This window comes from Daucus carota, chromosome 4 (genome assembly GCF_001625215.2).
Source record: "Daucus carota subsp. sativus chromosome 4, DH1 v3.0, whole genome shotgun sequence".
NCBI classification, from domain to species: Eukaryota; Viridiplantae; Streptophyta; class Magnoliopsida; order Apiales; family Apiaceae; genus Daucus; species Daucus carota.
Window position 1 is genome coordinate 20,499,565 of NC_030384.2, and position 19,427 is coordinate 20,518,991.

A 19,427-nucleotide genomic window follows, 5' to 3' on the forward strand; every position below is an offset into this window, starting at 1 on the left:
AACCTAAATTATCATCCTAACCAGTAGAACTTAAGCAACATAACTCCTAACATTTTGATTAAATCAACTTAATCAACTCAACCCTAACATGCAACCTCCTAATCAACAAAATCAATTTTAACAATCATCCAGGTATGCAATAAGTGCCCCTGCGGGGCCACCTATCCAAAAGCAAATGAAGCCTATCAACAGTAGAAATCAAGCCTAAAATGCATGCAACTTCATTTGCAACTATCTACTTCTTATACAAAATCAAACAGTAATCAACTCAACTCCTAACATGCAACCTCCTAATCAACAAAATCAATTTTAACAATCATCCAGGTATGCAATAAGTGCCCCTGCGGGGCCACCTATCCAAAAGCAAATGAAGCCTAAATTATCAGCCTCAACAGTAGAAATCAAGCCTAAAATGCATGCAACTTCATCTGCAACTATCTACTTCTTATACAAAATCAAACAGTACATGAAAAATCTACAAAGAACAACAGTCAACACTACATGATAAATCAAGAGCTTAGGAGTTTATAACAGTCTTTAACTAAAATATACAAAATTAAACACATATACATATTCAAATTCATTTAAATCGAAGCACACAAATTATCATACGAAGAGCAACAATAATCCAAAACAAATGTATTTAGGGTTTTACAAAACAAAAATCGAACAAATCGAACAAGGCGAACACAAAATTCACAACAGCTTGAGAGTGAGATTACAAAGCATCACCTGATTAAGCAACTGAACAGAGTGAAGAAGCTTCGCCGATGAAGAAGCTGATAAAGATGAGAGATGTTGCGAAGAAGAGAGACGTTGTGAAGAAGAGAGAAGTGCTCGAAGAGAGAGGTGCTCGAAGAAGAGAGAGGTGCACGAGGAAGACGTTGGTCTGTGCTGCTAAGCCCAATACCCAATACCCAACGTACTTTTAAAAAACTTTCTCAACTGTATTGTATAAATGGTATTAAAAGCTTGTGGTTTTAAAAGAGGTAGTAAAAGTGAAAATTCTATTAATTGGGGTAGTAAAAATAGAAATAAGATTAAAAAAACAATATACAGGACAATTTCCCAAAAATAATTTTGTATTTTTTAATAAAATAAATATTTTTACCTTTAATTATAGGGTTAATTATCTAGTTGGTCACTGAAGTGGGCCTAATGTATCAAGTTAGTCACTGAACTGAAAACGGTATCAAGATGGCCACTAAAATAATCATAAATATCGAACAAGTACCTTGAAATATGAGTTCAAGTAGTAAAAATATTATTTATAAAGTTTTACACATTATTTATAAACGTTACCACAACCAACTAAAAAGTTATGAATTCTAGTATTTGTGATAATATATTTAGATTTTATCAAGTTTATTTATTATTTATTTTTAATTATATAGTTATTTTTTTAATTAAAAATAAATAATAAATAAACTTGATAAAATCTTAATATATTATCATGAATACTAGAAGTCATAACCTTTTACTGGTTCTGGTAACATTCAAGAATAATGTGTAAAACTCTTTAAATAATATTTTTACTACTTCAACTCATATTTCGAGGTACTTGTTTGATATTTATGGTGACTTCAGTGACCAACTTGATACCATTTTCAGTTCGGTGACCAACTTGATACATTAAGCCCACTTCAGTGACTAACTAGATAATTAACCCTTTAATTATATCAAAACAATTGAGTAGATCTACCCTATATAATCGTCTAAGCTAACATATTTGAATGTATGTTGCAACCACACACAAGTTCTCGCTAAGGCAACTTCACATCTATAGCTAAGCTAACATTAAAAACATAATGTTGCTGTACGGTAGAAGTGATACAACTAAGATAACATAATGTAGCAACATTCACTAAGAGGGCGTTGCGAAAGGCCTTTTATGGTGTAGTGAAATCATAAACAGCAAGAGGAAGGTTGAAACATCCGGTGCTAAACTTTTGTATAGCTAAACTAACAATAATAATCTCACTTATAATCTAATTTAATGATGCTTATTAATAATTTCTTTTTATCAAATTTAAATATGTCTTGAATAGAATAGAATAGTATTTGAATAGAATATATATCTTTTCAGGTTAAATATCAAAGTGGTCACTGAAGTGGAGGTCATATATCACTTTGCTCACTGATCTTATCGGGGTCTCATTTTAATCATTAAAGTCACAATAAATATCAATTAAGTACCTCCGAATTTCAGTTCAAGGAGTAAAAATATTATTTATGGAGTTTTACACATTATTTTTGAATACTACCACAACCAAGTAAAAGGTTATGACTTCTACTATTTATGATAATATATTTAGATTTTTTAAATTTTATTTACTATTTATTTTTTATTATATTAATACATTTTTTTGTTTTAATTAAAAATAAATACTAAATAAAATTGATAAAATCTGAATATATTGTCATAAATGCTAGAAGTCATAACTTTTTAATTGGTTGTGGTAGTATTCAAAAATAATGTGTCAAACTCTCTAAATAATATTTCGGTCTTTCTAATGTGTGCCCAAGGGCACACAATAAGCACGAACTTTTAGGAAAATGGCTTGTTTTGATTGGTGGAATTGGTGTGAATGCAGGGGGGGCCATTAACATTTATTACTAATCCACCAATCAAAAGGTAGTATTCTCATGAGAGTTAGTGACTAGTGTGTGCCCATGGGCACACCATAGAAAATTCGATAATATTTTTACTCCTTGAAATGAAATTTGAAGGGACTTAATTGATATTTATTGTGACTTTAATGATTGAAATGAAACCCCGATAAGATTAGTGAGCAAAGTGATATATGACTTCCACTTCAGTGACCACTTTGATATTTAACCCATATCTTTTCTAATCCAATGATGCTTACTAATAATTTTTTAATTCAAATTTGAGTATGTTTTGAATAGAATAAAAAAAATTCTCCTCGTCTAACGGTGCTTATTTATCATGTACATGATCCAACGGATGATAACATTTTAGTAGTACTATGACCATGCGACTGTAATATCTCCTTTTACGGTTGTTATATATAAAGTATATAATGTAAAACATGTCGGAATCGGAGATATCAGTAGAGCACCAAGTCCAAATTGATGAAGATACCAGTGGAGGACATTGATTATGATCGACGTGTAACTGAATGCCATAGTTTGATATAGCGTAGGCACGGAGGCTGAAACTTGTTTAATGCTTGGGTTTTCTCATCCTTCACAGGCCAGAGCATAAACTTTAGAGATTCTCTTTTGCCAAGTCAGAAGTGATCTTTCCAACTCATATTTCTCAAACAACATGTCAATGATAATCACAAGGCGATTGTATAACATAACAGATGACTATATACAATGGACTAGTTCTTGTAAGCTACAACTACTGATAAAGCAAAATAAGAGACTTTGAAGCAATAGAAGCTGGAGAACCTTTACCAGAAAAGAATGGTCTATGTGCACTTCAAGATTGGAACATCTGCTGGCAAGTTCCTCTGCAGATGCCGTAAACCGAGAGTGGAACATCTGTTGAACTATATATTTTCAGAATTGCATGATAAATGTGTACAACTTACCAAACTTGGATAGCGCGAATTTATTTAAGCCACTAGAATATACCATACATATATATTCCCCGTCCCACTAAGTTCTTAACATTATATTTTTACACGCATTTTATAGCTCATATAAAATATACTTACATTATATATATATTTTTAAAAAAATTCCTGAAAAAAGTCTAAAATTTAAACTTTATTAAAAAAAGAAAAAATTAAAAATACATTATAAAACCATATTTTACGAGAATCTCACAATACGTGCAAATAATGTAGGTAAACTTTCTTGACTTCTTGACGGGACGGAGAGAGTAAATACTTTAGTTCACTCCGAAGATATTTTGCAGTAAAAATGATAAAAATAGGCCTGACAACGCACCAGGACAATCTGGCCAACTTAATACGTGTCTGCGTAACAGTGATAAATTGTGTAGAAATGGATAATCTAAACTATTACTGATAAAAATTCAACCCTTTAATACTACATACTTTAATTCTCACACTTGTGACTTGTATATGCATGTGTGTGCTGCTATGTCATCAAGTTATTACCAATCAATGGAGAACAAAGATCTCTCTACTCCTTTCTTACCCTCTCAAAGCCACTCAAAATATGATAACGATGAACCCCAATTCATCATCACTGTCCATGACCCAGAAGCCCAAAAAGTTCCCAATGGCCTTAATTTCAAGAATCTTGATGACCCATTTGAGTTTCTTGGATCAAAAGGCTATGAGATGTTGGATTCAACAACTGTGGATCCATTTAGGAATGGGACTTATAGTATTGAAGGGGTTTATGAGTGGTTAAAGATTGGGATTTGTTTGCCAATTGCTTTGGTTAGGATGGTGTTGTTTGGGGTTTGTTTGAGTGTGGGATATGTGGCTACAAAGATTGCTCTTTTGGGGTGGAAAGATAAGGAGAATCCTTTGCCTAGGTGGAGGTGTAGGATTATGTGGGTTACCCGGTTCGCAACCCGGGGTATTCTCTTTGCTTTTGGGTGAGTTTATATGAATGCACTTGACATTTTGTTATGATCATTGTGTGTGGAGAACTTGTGAATTGTTCGTATTGTTATTGTTCTTTTTGAATGCAGATTACAAGCTAGAATGAGTACATATGCTTACTAAGATCCTTCTTGAGATTATACATGTACTGATTTTATATATAATACTAATTCAAGCTAGATGCGATGTATGCTTACTATTCTTTTAAAGGTATAAGTATGCAGATTGTTTAGCTAATGCTAGTAATTGACTCTCCAGTAATCTAAACGAATTATAAGCTTGTCACAATTATTTTTAACTTTCTAGAATCCAGCACAAGCTATTCTGCAGCTTTAGACTCTTGCTTATGTATTTACTGTGTTGACTTTTCATTAGTATCTGTGATTGTGTATAATCATGTTCATTCAAACACAAAATTATTTGAGTTACAAACTAGTGATTTGTATTGCGGAGACAGTTCTTTGGTTGTAAAATGTGCTGGTGATTGATGGTATTGTGATTGATGATTTGTACTGGAGGAACCAGACCGGTAGTGTAGTGTTTTATAGTGTTAGTAGAGAACCATGAGTATATACATTAACAGATTCTACACATACTAATATTGTGTGTCTGTATGTGTTCTGGTAAAGTATAGAATGGGTTATAGGGTGTTAGCTAAATTTGGTTGGTTAAAATATAAAAAAATGATAGATAGCTAATACTCTATATAGGGAACGAGAAAGGTGGTTTTCTCCAATGGTATCATGTATAATGGTTAGCTATTTTTAAAAAAAATAATAATTTGTTATTAGTTTAAAAATTTCCAGACCATGAAGAGAATAGTACTTTAATATTTTAATTTGGTGGGAAAATTATACATAAAAGCTGTCCAATCTGTAAATATAGAGATTCATTAGAGTTCTCGCAATTTAAGTAACAGGTTGTTCCCTTGGAGAAAGAAAAAAGAAGACAATTATCTATAATTGTTGTCTGATATAGCTAAGGAGGAGACCATGTGCTGGAGATGCTCTGAACATTAGAATCCAAATTGTAGTTAAATTATTCACCACGTGTTGAATTTATATATACCGTAGGAGTAGTCGAGTCTATTTTTTCTTGAAGTTAACTTCTCAGTATCTGTATGGTAAAACTTCAGGTTATTTATATCTACTGCAACTAAAATGTAAATTGTCAAACTATTGGCCTATTATTTCATATAAAATTCATACTATAATTTGTCACTAAACCCATGGATCATATTTAGTTACCTTTTAGTTAATAGCTAAAGAATATTACTTCAGGGGATAAGGAGAGAGAAAAGTTATAGTCCACTAACAAGAAGTAGAAACTTATCATAAATAGATTTGGTTATTTTAGTGGATACCCCTCAAACTCAAGGTAACCTTTGTTATTGCCTGGATCAGTAACACTGATATACATAGCCATCTGAAATTGCAATCATGTATCTTGTCTTCGTGGGTTGATGTTATGACATTCATAATACTTGACATTAGTACAGCTACTATAGTATGCAGGCACTCTGACTAAACAATTAGGCTCATTTCTACATGTTGTCGAAGAGAAATTTGTGTTCTGAATGACTACATGGATTTCTGAAAGTTAATCCTGTGTTTTCTGTGTCAACTTTGTTCTTTTCTTTTTCAGCAGTATTACTAGAATGATTTAATTTCCTTTGAATGTGGCAGTTATCATTGGATAAAGCGTAGAGGGAAGCCTGCTCCAAGGGACACTGCTCCTGTCGTTGTATCTAATCATGTATCATATGTTGACCCTATCTTCTTTTTCTACGAAATTTTTCCTACTATCGTTGCTAGTGATTCCCATGATTCCATGCCCGTTGTTGGTACCATCATCAGAGCTATGCAGGTATGTATCATAAGATGATTTAGCTTTCTGGTGCTGCATGCCTAATATATGTTGTTTCCAATTTTAATCTTATTCTGAGTTCACTATATCCATTTTCTTTTTCATGTCAACGCATCCAGGTTATATATGTCAATAGGTTTTCACCATCATCCAGAAAGCATGCTATTAGTGAAATAAAGGTAAAATGCTTTTTGCCTTCTGTATCTAATTTCTTAAGCTTTTAAGTTTGATCACAAAACATTATATCGTCTACATATAATCCTCTTATTCTCATGCCATTATGCCATGTTCTAATATACTTATTACTAATCCTGGCATAGCATTATGCCCTCTTCTGCTTATCATTTTTCCGTCTCAGTATAATTATTTCATTTTTGCTCCAAAATTGTAATAATTAGTTTGAGAAGGAATAACATAATTGTCAAGGTCATGCACTGATGGCAGTAATGTTGAATTATTGATGTGAGTTTCTGAATTAACGTCCATTTTATACTCCAATTGCCGAATGAATTATAATCATAGATCTTGCTTGGTAAAAGCAATAGTTGACTGGCTAAATCTATTATTCACCTTATTTATTTATATATTTGGGATGACACACAATCTCTCAAATTGCTATCATACGAAGTAATTGTCAATAGAAAACACTGGAAACTATGTTTTCATTATGCATAGTAACACATAAATTATTCTTTCTTTTACAAATGAAGGCAGGATTTTGGCAGGGACCCTTACCCTTAATCGGATACTCGCACGTGCCTCTAATGAGGTTCTGACCCTCAATTTCTTGTCATCAGAGAAAGGTGGGGGATTATCTTGGATATAAGTTTAGGAATAATACTTGAATTACTTTGGTCACTCTCATGTAATATTAAATTATCAGAGAAGAGGGCGATTAACTAGGATACAAGTTTAGGAAAAATACTTGAATTACTTTGGTCACTCTCATACAATATTAAAGCATGCCTCTTCTGCTAATGGCTCTATTGTAAATAGTAGATTTTTTTGTTGCTGCCTTTTTCCATCTAAAGCTCACAATACAGGTTCTGTTCCTTTCTGTGCAGACTCCCTCTTCTAAAACGTTTGTGTAATTGTATTCAAAGTTGCAAGTTCTTTTTGTTAAATTCTAGGTCAATGTCACTTAATCAGGTTCATGTTGTCCTTTAAATAAATCTTGCTTAAGCAATATGGTCACTTGCGATGATTTGTTATCACTTCTCAGTATTTAGAAATGCAGAAATAGTAGTGAAATTAGTGGTTTTGATGTATTTATCATATGGTATTTAATAAGGCATTGAATTTATATTTTGTTTGTGTTACATATTTTTTAGATTATGCCAGTATATAAGCTATTTGATACAGAATTTTGCTTTCAAGGATCTGAAAACAGAGAAAGGCATCGTCCAATCGGTTTCCCAGAGTTCTTTTATTTCCTGAAGGAACCACGACGAATGGAAGATCTCTCATCTCTTTCCAACTAGGTGCATTTATTCCTGGATATGCTATCCAACCAGTGGTTGTTCGTTATCCCCATGTCCACTTTGACCAATCATGGTAAGATTTTGCTTTTCATCAGAAAATTCTTTTGTTGCGCTCTTCAGTAGCACCTCACATCTCTATGTATAACTATTATCATTTTGTCCAGGGGAAATATTTCACTGGCTAGACTTATGTTCAGAATGTTTACACAGTTTCACAATTTCATGGAGGTACAATATTATTTTTTTCTTCTCTTTTCCACTAAGAAAATCTGAGAGGGGGAAGAAGCTTAAGTCGTTTTATGTTCGTATCTAAAAGTTAGGAATCAGCTTAGCAGTATATAATAGTATTGAGTAACAGTATTAGTAAGGGTAATCGAGTCATTTACTGTTCTGGAATTAGTTTCAGAGTTCATGGTCTATATATACTTGTTGAGTCCTGTGCTTTCAGTTTATGCTGGATGAAATAATAGAAAATAGGACTTGGTTTCACCAAATTCTCTCTCCATTCTCTCTACGGAATCTCTCTCTAAAAACTACTTTGTTCTATATCGTATCATTGCCTTAATCACTCTGGCTCTAATGTTGATTCTGCTGTATCTCTCTCTCTCTCTCTCTCTCTCTCTCTCTTTCTCTCTCCCTCTCCCCCCCTCCCTCCCTCCCTCCCCCTTCCCCACTCCCCCTCCTTCCCTCCCTCCCGACACTAAACTATTTACCGTATAGAGTTTGTAACACTATGCAGACGAGAAGCTTGGTCTTGAAGATACTACGACTTGGCAAAATGCCCGCTTCAAAAGAAATTTCATATGGAAGGCACACAATTTATGCATTTTGTTTGTTTTTCATGTGTGTAAACATAATAAACTGCACATAACAAACTGCAGCTATGCTTCTTCCTTTTCTCTTTTAGCTTTTCTATTATTTACTTCTGGTTCTCAAATGTTGTAGGTTGAATATCTGCCAGTTGTTATGCCCCTGGTCGGTCAAAAGGAAAATGCTGTGCAATTTTGCAAGAGGGTGAGTCAGTTTGTTATTGTTTATTGTGTTGCACTTGCAAAGAAATGTTGATAATATTATCACAGCTTCTCATATGCAATTGAAGAACAATAATACAGCTCAGTCTATGGTCACATTTTTTTCATAACTTGTTTGTTGGTGTCATTTTGCATATTTGAAAGGTTGTGTTGAATTTGTGTCTTCTACTTGTAGGTTTTGTTTAGTTGAGTACTTGAGTTGATCATGATTTGTTTCTAAGTTCGCTTTTTTTAACCTACAAGAAAATGTGCATGATAGCCTTGGCTGCTACAGGGAACCTCCATATATGGAGATATCTGGAAAGAGAAATCAGGAAAAAAGAATAGAACATACATCATTCTAAGAGTACTGACCTTTGACCTGTTCATGGAGGTAATTGCAGGGTTTCAGTACGTGAAATGTTCAAACGAGGTGTAAAGTTAGAATAGGAGATGGTGATCTTTACTTGCTGATAGTGTCAGGAATGTTTTAAGTCATGCTTGATAAGGATGTAAGTAAACTTCATAAAAATGGGTTGCTTTGTGTAAGGCCTGAGAGAAGCACTGGAAGCAGATGTATACTGGTGCCACATAGTGGCGGGCCACGTGTGGGGCCTTTGGGCCAAGGTGTATCCTGGTGTAGGAGACAGGCCTGAGTTTCAGGCTATGGTTTAGTTTGATTGTCATGTGCTGTATGGTGTTAGGTGGTGTCTGGTTCACTCCAGTGCTACCAGCCCCCTGATCTGGCACTTTAGGTTCATTTCCACCCTTTTAACGAGCTGCTAACCATTTATGAAGGCAAGTACTTTCAGAAGCAACAACTCTATCAACTGCTACATGTTTATTATTACACCTGTCAGACGAGGGCTGTCTGTCTATGTGCTGAAAAATAGAATTAGGGTAATGACTTTTAGTTAGCAGGGACATGCAATTTAGTGATTTGGTCCCCGAGACATCCCCATTGTAAGCCTGCCGTCCCCAGATTTTTGTGGACGTCTCCTTTCCCGAAATGTCCCAAACTTGGGTACGACAATTGGTAGGTGTCCCCGTGCAACATAGGTGCCTGGTATCTCAACTTGGTGCCATTCTCAGGCTTTGTCAATTTTGCGGGTTGGCCCTTGAGAGGGGGACTTTTGTGTGGAATGGCCATCTAGTAAGCATCTCTTGCCACTATGCATATGCTGTTCTACAGTTTGAAAAGTGGAAGTGAGGTTAAGGTTATGATACAGTACAGTACTTCAAGTGATAGAGACGTAACAATTCAGATCTTAAGTGATGTTGAATCAGAGTCTGTGAAGATGGTGATATAACAAACACAGAAAATAACAGGAGATAGAGAGAGATGTAGACAGAGATAAGATTTAGGAAAAGAGGAGATTCATTTCATACAACTGGATTGTAACAGCAATGTAACTAACTTTTGGACAGTTTTAGCGCCACACTGGAATTGAATATTTCTTCACTTATTTATTTTTATCTAATCGTGTACGTATTCATATTAGTAAAGCCTTATCAGTTTACCTTCTTTCGATTTGTCATTAATTGGCCAGTGGTTGACATGTAATTGGTGTTTCTGCTTCTATGGATATTTTGCACCGAAAATGTGTTTACTTGTATCTGTATTAAGTTTATGGTTTTCCTTATTTCATCTTTTGTGTAGTCACTAGGGTGCATAAAGAAATAGTATTTAAGAGCTAAGCAACCCAGTTGTATGTTTGTGTGTGTGTGTATTTACTAATTTTACAATATGAGATTGATTTGCCTAGAGTAGTATAAATCACATTTTTCTATCTGCACAATAAAATTTTGAATTGATTAACTTTTGGCTATGTATATACATGCACAGACTTCTCATGCTATGTGTGTTGCTCTCAATGTTGTGCAAACATCTCATTCCTTTGGCGATGTGATGCTTCTCGCCAAGGCAAATGAGTCTAAACAGGTATGTCTCTCATGCACATATTCAGTTTTTATTGTATTAAATATTGTTGCGTAGATGAATTCACTTGATTAAAGCTTTGGGGCTTAATGTTTTATTGAATGGATGAAAATTCTTGTTTAGAGTATGGACAAGTTGCAAACTGCTCCATTCATTCGATGTCTTTCTGTCTAAATTTTTGCACTTAAGACTTGCAAATAGTAGGAACAATCATCAAACCTCTAGAAATAGGAAATAACCTTCCTTTCTTTGTATGTACAAATATTGCTAGAAGTCGAATAGAAATGAGAACCTCACAAGTTACAAGTCACAAATCTCCACATTGATTTCTAATAGTCAAACACTTGATTAATAACCCTTCTGTCCCACTCGAAGGTGGCCTCAGCAGCTTACATTTTATTATTTTAAATATACAACAAAACCTGTCAGTAGCCTCCTTTCAGGATCTCAAGCTATCAACAAAAAAGAATCGAGAAAGAGGTGTAATTAATGCGAAAAGAGAATCGAGGAAGAGGTGTAATTAATGCGAAGTGCTGTGTTTAAACTTCGCGTTGGGGCGGCTTTGTGATGAACTGATGATTCAGTATTCATTTCCCTTCCTGCTTATGAAAAATTGGTACAAGAAGCTGTGGATACAATTCTCCACTTCTTGATGATGGAATCCGTGGAAAACCGATGAGAGACACTCATAATTAAGTGTGGAAGTCAATTTGTAGGCACAGGGAGGTTTTCACGAGACTTTTCTTGGCAAACAAGTTGATTATTCAGGGCGTTCCATCATTGTCATGAGTCCCTCACTTTCATTATATGAATGCAGATTTTCCCGCTAAATAACTAATGAGCTTCTCCAGACAATTGGATATTTTCAGGAACTAGGGTTTATGAAAGCATATATGTGAGTATTTTTAGTTTTTTCTGGTTTATATGAAACGAATTAACAGATTCTAGGTAGAAATCACAGAGAAACAGGGATTAAGAGAGAGATTTAAGCTACAGAAATGGAGAATTCAAAGAGATTTGCACAGACAAAGCACAGAGATCAGTTATAGAGAGAGAAAGTAAACAGAATTCTGGAGAGAGAAAGAGAGGGTGGAAACTAATTCTTTCTGATAAAATGTTCGGCATAATAGAAAAATAAAACTCAGACTTCTATTTATATATATCCTCCAAGTAATATGAAAGTACTAAACTGTCCTTCCCTGGTACTGTATTAACACTAACATTCAAGAAGAGTGCTAATGTAATGCAGTTGTTAGTGCAATCCTAACAGACATCGACCCATGTGGTAGCCATCGCAGGATATACAAGATCCATCTGGTATCTACATCCAAAAAGCCATATGCTTTGTAAAAAGCTTATAAAGTTTGGGTTGGGGTTTTGATAGATCAACAAGAAGAATCTGCGTTCAACTGGTATGCCCTTAGGCACACCAAACTTATTTAAGATTCTGGTTTACAATCTTTAAACAGTTCAGGTAAGTTCCAAATTACGAGGAATATCTTTGGGATGTATTCAGATATCCGAGGTTCTATTAAAGTGCTTAAAATTTAACATTGTATTATTGTGTGTGCGTGCATGGTGCATCGTTTACTTATCTTACAGTTACGTATATAATCCATTTTGCATCTGCCCCACTAGATCTTGATTGAGTGTCGTTGAGTCTGTTGAGCTGATTATTTCAAAAAAATTACAGTTTTGAATAATTGAAAACAACATACTTAGTTTTATGTATTATTCATTTAGTTTTGTGTTAAGACAGAATATTCAGTTTTTTGTTGAGCAGGTCAGGTTTGATTATTTTTTATTATTTTGTTAAGCTGGTATTCTTGTACTGATACTTGTTCTGTTTTTCATAGGTAAATCCATCACTATATATGGTTGAAATGGAAAAGGTGGCAAAGGTGAGTTTAAATTATTTTACAAAATTTGCGAGGTTGCCTAATACAGTTATATTTATGGTAATATGGTCTGTTACATCAATGATGGGATTAGACTTTTAAGATTATTCTAAGTCCTTTCTATTCAAATTTTCACTGAAAGGTATGGTTGTTAATGCATCTTCTAAAAGGTTTTAAGCGACTTGCAAGAGAATGATGACTAGCATTGTCTCGCCACTCGGAGATATTTGTAATAGCTATACTTGAAAGTTGAAACACAAATTCATTCTGTTTTGTTGGGGACGCGGTGTTACAACCAATGTCTCTCACAGGCCGGATGTTGGAATCCTCACCTAACATGATCTTTAGAAGCTGCTTTACATGTGACCAGGTCATAAATCTACACCTTATAAAAATACACCCCCCGTCTCAATGTCGGTTTCTCCATTGTTGTAGCTAGAGATGCAGAAAAATCCTGGGCCTGAAAATCTGGCCCCGGCAATGGGCCTTATATATTTGTGTAAAGCCCAGCCCCAAAAAAAGCCTGGTCTTGGCCCCGGCATTTAAAAATCTTTCTCTTAGCCCGGGCTTTTAAAGATCTTGGTCTTAGCCTAGTCCGAGTAAAAAGCCCGGTTAAAACCCGAGAAGAACCTGGTTCAAATCTGATTATTATGATACATCTTTTTATTTATAGTGCTTTTATTATTCGATAGATGCATGTAGTCGACCAACTAATGCAGGACAAGATTTGATTACAATGATTTATGGAACAAAACCGATAACAAAGAAAAACTTGGGGATTAAGTACTAAAATTAATGATAACAAAGATAAACTTGGGGGACTAATAGCAAAAAATAATCTGCCCCAAAGGTTTCCCAACAGTGGATATTAATGACTGCAACCCATAAACGCGAGGGAATAGATCAATATTGATATAAAAAAATCACTTTATAATAGATTGAGTCTTATGAAATGGAGGTACAACGCAAAATGTGAATAACTGGAACAAAACGCTAATGGACTAAGGCTCACAAACCATTGGGCTTTTTACAAATAATCTGAAAAATTATACCCTACATAGGGCTGTAAGGTACCCTTGCGAACGGCTCAGCGATGAGCTTGATTGTCTCAGTCTGCTCGGTTTATGAAAGAGTTAAACTTGAACACCATCTTAAGGATTGATTTATATACAAGACAAGATGATCACATTTGAGTTTAGCTTGAAAGGATAATTTGTGAACAAGTTCAATTAAAGTGTTAGTGAATATGGCGGATCTATCTTAAGGATTGATTTATATACAAGACAAGATGATCACATTAGAGTTTAGCTTGAAAGGATAGTTTGTGAACAAGTTCAATTAAAGTGTTAGTGAATATGGCGGATCTATGAGTCCATTAATAGTTCATGAATGAATTCAATAATTAGATTTATATGTATGTGTGATTATTTAAATATATTCATTACACTTATTAGTTCTACATTATATGGAATATATTGTATGATGTATAGTAGGTAATGCAATTATATAATAAATAGTTCTAATGGATAATTTTATTATTAAATAATAATATATGTCATAACAATAAATTTAGTATTATAATTAGTATATTAATGATTTATGCGTAAGCACAAAGTCATGAAAAAGCAATTTAGTAATGTTCATGAGTTGTTCGCTAGCACAAACTCGTGAGAAAGCTCGTGAGCCATGTTAATGAGTTGTTCGCAAACCTTTAAAATAACTATTTTTCCCTCAGATAACCGATCTCATAATTATTTTTTAATTTGGTTGAAACTGGAGGCAAGATTAGGGTTAGGGTTTGATACTATTTTTAACAAACGATACATGATCAATCTAGAGTTTGGCTCAGGTTGCCTGCTTAACTATTAGATATAATAATTATTTGTATTGTATATATACACACACACACACACCATTTTGAGTTTAATTTTTTATCCTTTATGAATATAAAGTTTTTTTAATAATAATGAAATTTTGTTTTTTCATTTTATTTTAGAGAAAAATCTTAGCTAATAACTTGTTTTGTGTGTGTGTGTGTGTGTGTGTTTATATATATATATTTGTGTGTGTGCGCGAGCATATATACCTCCACTATTGTGTGAGATATGAGATCTAATCTTAGCCACACAAATTATATCTTTAAATTTCACTTTATACTTTTATCTCTCTCATTTAACCCATCCCCATCATATCCCACTCACACTCTTTCTCTCTTTTGCCTCTATCTATACATACACATATATATACAAATGCACCCCCACCCACCAACCACTACGACCCTCCGCCCCTGCCACCTCCCCGCCCCTGCCACCTCCTCCTTCCTCCGCCTCACCCCCCATCCATCCACGACCCACCCACCTCTCTCTCCCTCTCCCTCTCCCCCATCTATATATACATACAACTAAAAATTTGGTACTGGTCACGATGGTGGTGATTTTCTGGTTGCTTGATGAAAAAAATTGGTAATTTTTTTATTTATGTTGAACTTTTTGCGATTTGATGATAAAATTAGAGATTTTGTAGGTTTTGTTGATGGTCATATTGTGGTGAAGATGATGATGTCGATGAATATTTTTGTCAAGATGCTAGTGGTTTGTAATTGGGCCGGTAGTGGAAATTGGAATGATGGTGATTTTTTCTAAACTGTGGTGATTATAATTATGAGGTGGTGATTACTGCTATTCGCCGTAGGTGGTGGGTGTCGGATGTCGCCGATGGTGTTTTTCGTTTGATTGTGGTGGTTTTTTGCAGTTGACGGCGGTGTTTGCCGGTGGTTGGAGGTTGTGTGTGGTGGGTGTTTGGATTAGAAGGAAGGTTGTGGTGAAATATTAAAATATTTACAAAAAAATAATGAATAATTGGAGATGAATATAATTTATATAAATTAGTGGATAAAACTTGATTTGATATCTCACGTTAGTTGGGTTTTCATTGGAGCATGACCATATATATATATATATATATATATATATATATATATATATATATATATGCTCATGATCAAATAGAAACCACTGTTAAAATAAAAATTAAAAACCAATTCAGTTTAGTGATATTCTCAGTAAAATTTAGTGATATTCTCTTTAGGATTTAGTGATATGTGTTTCAGGAATTAGTGAAAACTTGTAGAAACTGCTCAGAATCTCCAGATCTGTTCTAGCTCCTGGCCAGTACATACGTGCGCTTATTTTGTCATAGCAAGGATTATATTGCCCCCAATTTTTATTAAATCTTTGCATCAGTGATCAGAGAGCTCTTCATCTCTAGCCCCTTTGCGCGGGAAGGACCCCCTTAGATATTTGCTCTTTGCGCGGGAAGGAGAAAGTGTGGTTGTTTGAGAATTTAGTGATATTCTTTTACAAATTTAGTGATAGTTTCTAGTTTCTAGAATAAGGAGGTTTCTATTGGCGTAAACCGACATATATGTTATATAATCTTTCGGCATTCCCAATTCAGTTTCTCATCACCAACTACCTTAAAATAATATCTTAAGCTGTCAGGGTAAGCATCATTGGATCTTATATCTCTGTTTATACTCTCTAAAGCGTATCTTAATATTAACAGTCCTTTTTAACATATGAGGGTGGACCATATCGAGTCAATGAACATAAATTTAGTATACAAATAAATGTTGAAAAATTCGTAGGTGTGCTGAAACTCAAGAGCACTAGGTATATCTAAAATATAGTACCATGTTACATTGCCACTCTCAAAACTAAGGCGGCATGTAAGAATAAAAATTCAGCAAATATACTTTTTATTCAAAAAAAGAATATATAAAAATTGAATAATCTATATATTGTTAAAGCACCTTAAGATGCATGTAAAGAAGTCAAATGCCCAATATGATGAACCCCGGAGGGAATTATTTGTAAGGTCCTTGAAATTATATTTTACAAATATCAGTATTTAATTAAAAAGTTGCTTCTTTGAATTGTTCGCAAGTTCAATGTCCGCAATTTTCACATTTGTGGCTACTTGTCAAACATCCAAGTGGCTTGGTATATTATTATACCGAATTCCACTGTATCTGGTATGACTTCCCAGAATTTATGGCATCAGACTAAAATATTGAAGTCTATGCTTTAAATATAGACATGAATGTAAATAAGCCATATTTTTAAATTGATGATTTAGCAAACAACTGATATAGAGTTGGTTTATCTGAGTATAATATTTTTAGGCTCGGTTCATGTAAACAATTATTTTAAACTTTAAATTATAAGCTTGCTATATAGTATATAATTTACAGTTAACATTTTGTACTTTCTGTTTTTCAGACATACCATATAAGCTCTTCGGAAGCTGTGGAATTTTTGGATAAGTTTCTTTCAATGAAACCAGACCTCAGGTAACGGGCCTCGATATTTTCTTGCAACACTTGATCATACTAAATTCTCTTTGAAGTTTGTAAAAGTTGGTATTAATTTACTTATTTCTCCCATTCGCAGTGGACATGTTGGAGTATGCAATTTCTTAAGAATTCTGAGATTGAAGCGTTGTTATTTTTCTGAAAAGGTCTGTACTGATCTTTTTCCTCTTCAATTTTAAATTGTATTGATAACACTATTTTTCATCATGTTTCAATGTTTCTCAACAAAATGGAGTTTTTTTTTTAATTTTATATATTATTTATCATAGAAAGTCATTGATGACATTTGGTCAATATCATGTGAAACTTTTCCAACTCTTTTTAGTTCTTCAGGGTAATTTAGTGTTTATCTATTTCCATACAGAAGTGGTAGCACTATATTAAGAGCTGTGGTGGTCATCATTTCCTAGCACTTATCATGTTATATCAGAGAGATATTATTTTGTTTCAGGTATTTGGATTTATTGATATGAAGAAGACCGGTCGGATAACATTTAAAGAGGTTTTTTTCTCTCTCCCTTTTTCTTTGTGTCTGTCTCACTCTTCTCCCCACAGTTGCTCTGAGCCTTCCCATTACTGTATACATGTTTCTAATCTCTGAAATTGTACACTTCTGTGCATTTCTGTTGCTCAAGTCATGGCGTTGTTTAGGTGGTAATTTATATAAAAAATGTAACCAGTGTAAATCTACTTGGAACTATATGATTTTCAAGTTAATTTACAATGAACTAACTAATATAACTTGATTTATAAAGATAGTTAAACTTGAATCAACCCAAAACAGTACTCTATTTATACTAGAGCAATATAAAGGGATAGTTCTGGACGTTTGAGAGGTCCAGTGCTCTCCAGGACTAACAATATGAGAATAAAAGAATAAAACCTTTTGATCATAACCTTGCCTAATGCTTTTTCACTTTCTTAGTTCGTACTGTTGGCTTATTAGGACACTGCACCCTCCAATTGGCTGTATTGCCCTTGAGCTTTTGTTTTTATTTCTTGAATAAGTCAAAGGTCCTTTAGTATTGACCGAGTGTATCACATAATTATACAGTAAATAATTTCATATAGGGTTCGACAAGTTGGTCACGTCCTTTCTTAATTTGGTCTTGATTAATTTTTACTTTTCTCTTCTGTATCCTATATTCCTATATCTAATTTGATTGTAAAGTCAGCAGCAAAAATTTATTTTGGTTCCTATATATTATAGTATAAGTGATTCCACAAAAAATTGATATCCTTTGTTATTTTGGCCTTAAACTGCACAGGGGTTCCATAGTTGTTTGATTTTCTGTTATATTCCATTTGTTGGCTGCAACATGCAAACAATATATAAAAATTGTATTTAATCGGAATATGCATGTTTTGTAGTTTCTGCTGGGATCAGCTCATGTTCTAAAGCATCCATTGTTCCGTAGAGCTTGTGAATTGGCATTTACAGAATGTGATATTAGTGGAAACCATAACATTTCAGAGCAAGAAGTATGGTTCTTTCGTTTTTACTAGATTTGGTAATATACTGAATAGACTATTGCAGCTTACTAATACTAGAAAGCATTTGTAACAGTTCGGATGTTCCATCATAATGGCAATGCAAAACTTGAAAGAAGATGAGGTGAGTTTGACCAATGTTCAGGCTGTATTTATCAGAATAAAATGGGACAAAATAAAAATACGTTATATAATATAAATGGTTGCATGTATATTGTGCCTAAACCTTTATCTGACTTGACACTTGCAGATCCATGAACTCTTCATTTTGTTCGATTTCAACAGTGATGGGAGGATTTGCAGGGATGATTTCATGGCTTGCTTAAGACAAAATCCTTTACTTATCTCACTTTTCGCACCTCGACTATTGCAACTAGACTTGTCTTCTAAAGTCTGTGAACGGACAACGGAAAGTATGGGTCCATGAACAACGGTATTGGATTCAGTTTTGATATAGTGAAAGATAGGGTGAAGCTGTTTTATCCCTTTCTTTCAGTAACAGAATATAGAGTTAGAGAAAGCTTGTTGGATCTGTAATTTGTACTTAATTTTATAGCTAATTTTATTAAATATGTATCGAGTAATAACAAGGATGGGAGAACAACTCGATCATCATTTAGCCTGTACGAGCAGTCCCTGTTCCAGTTATATATTATGATACTATTTTTATAATTAGTTAATATTTAAATTTTATGTGACGAACGTGGTAGGTGCATTATTAAACATTACGTTACTGTCTAAAGTGTGCATAAGTTTGGTTTACATTTTTGCCTTCAAAAAAAAAAAAAAAAAAAAGTTTGGTTTACATTTATCTTGA

At 33.9% G+C, this 19,427-nt stretch overlaps 1 protein-coding gene across 1 annotated transcript; it reads left to right on the plus strand.

Annotated features, from left to right (window-relative positions):
• The first annotated feature begins 4,056 nt into the window (after nt 1–4,056).
• On the plus strand, nt 4,057–19,282 carry LOC108219191 (lysophospholipid acyltransferase LPEAT2). The gene is made up of 14 exons (XM_017392497.2): nt 4,057–4,546; nt 6,239–6,419; nt 6,539–6,598; nt 7,810–7,973; nt 8,065–8,128; nt 8,846–8,914; nt 10,757–10,852; nt 12,706–12,750; nt 17,028–17,098; nt 17,199–17,265; nt 17,571–17,621; nt 18,491–18,601; nt 18,687–18,734; nt 18,861–19,282. Exons 1-14 carry the CDS (start codon nt 4,062–4,064, stop codon nt 19,035–19,037), a joined length of 1,689 nt encoding a protein of 562 aa, XP_017247986.1. The 5' UTR covers nt 4,057–4,061; the 3' UTR covers nt 19,038–19,282.
• The last annotated feature ends 145 nt before the right edge of the window (nt 19,283–19,427 follow it).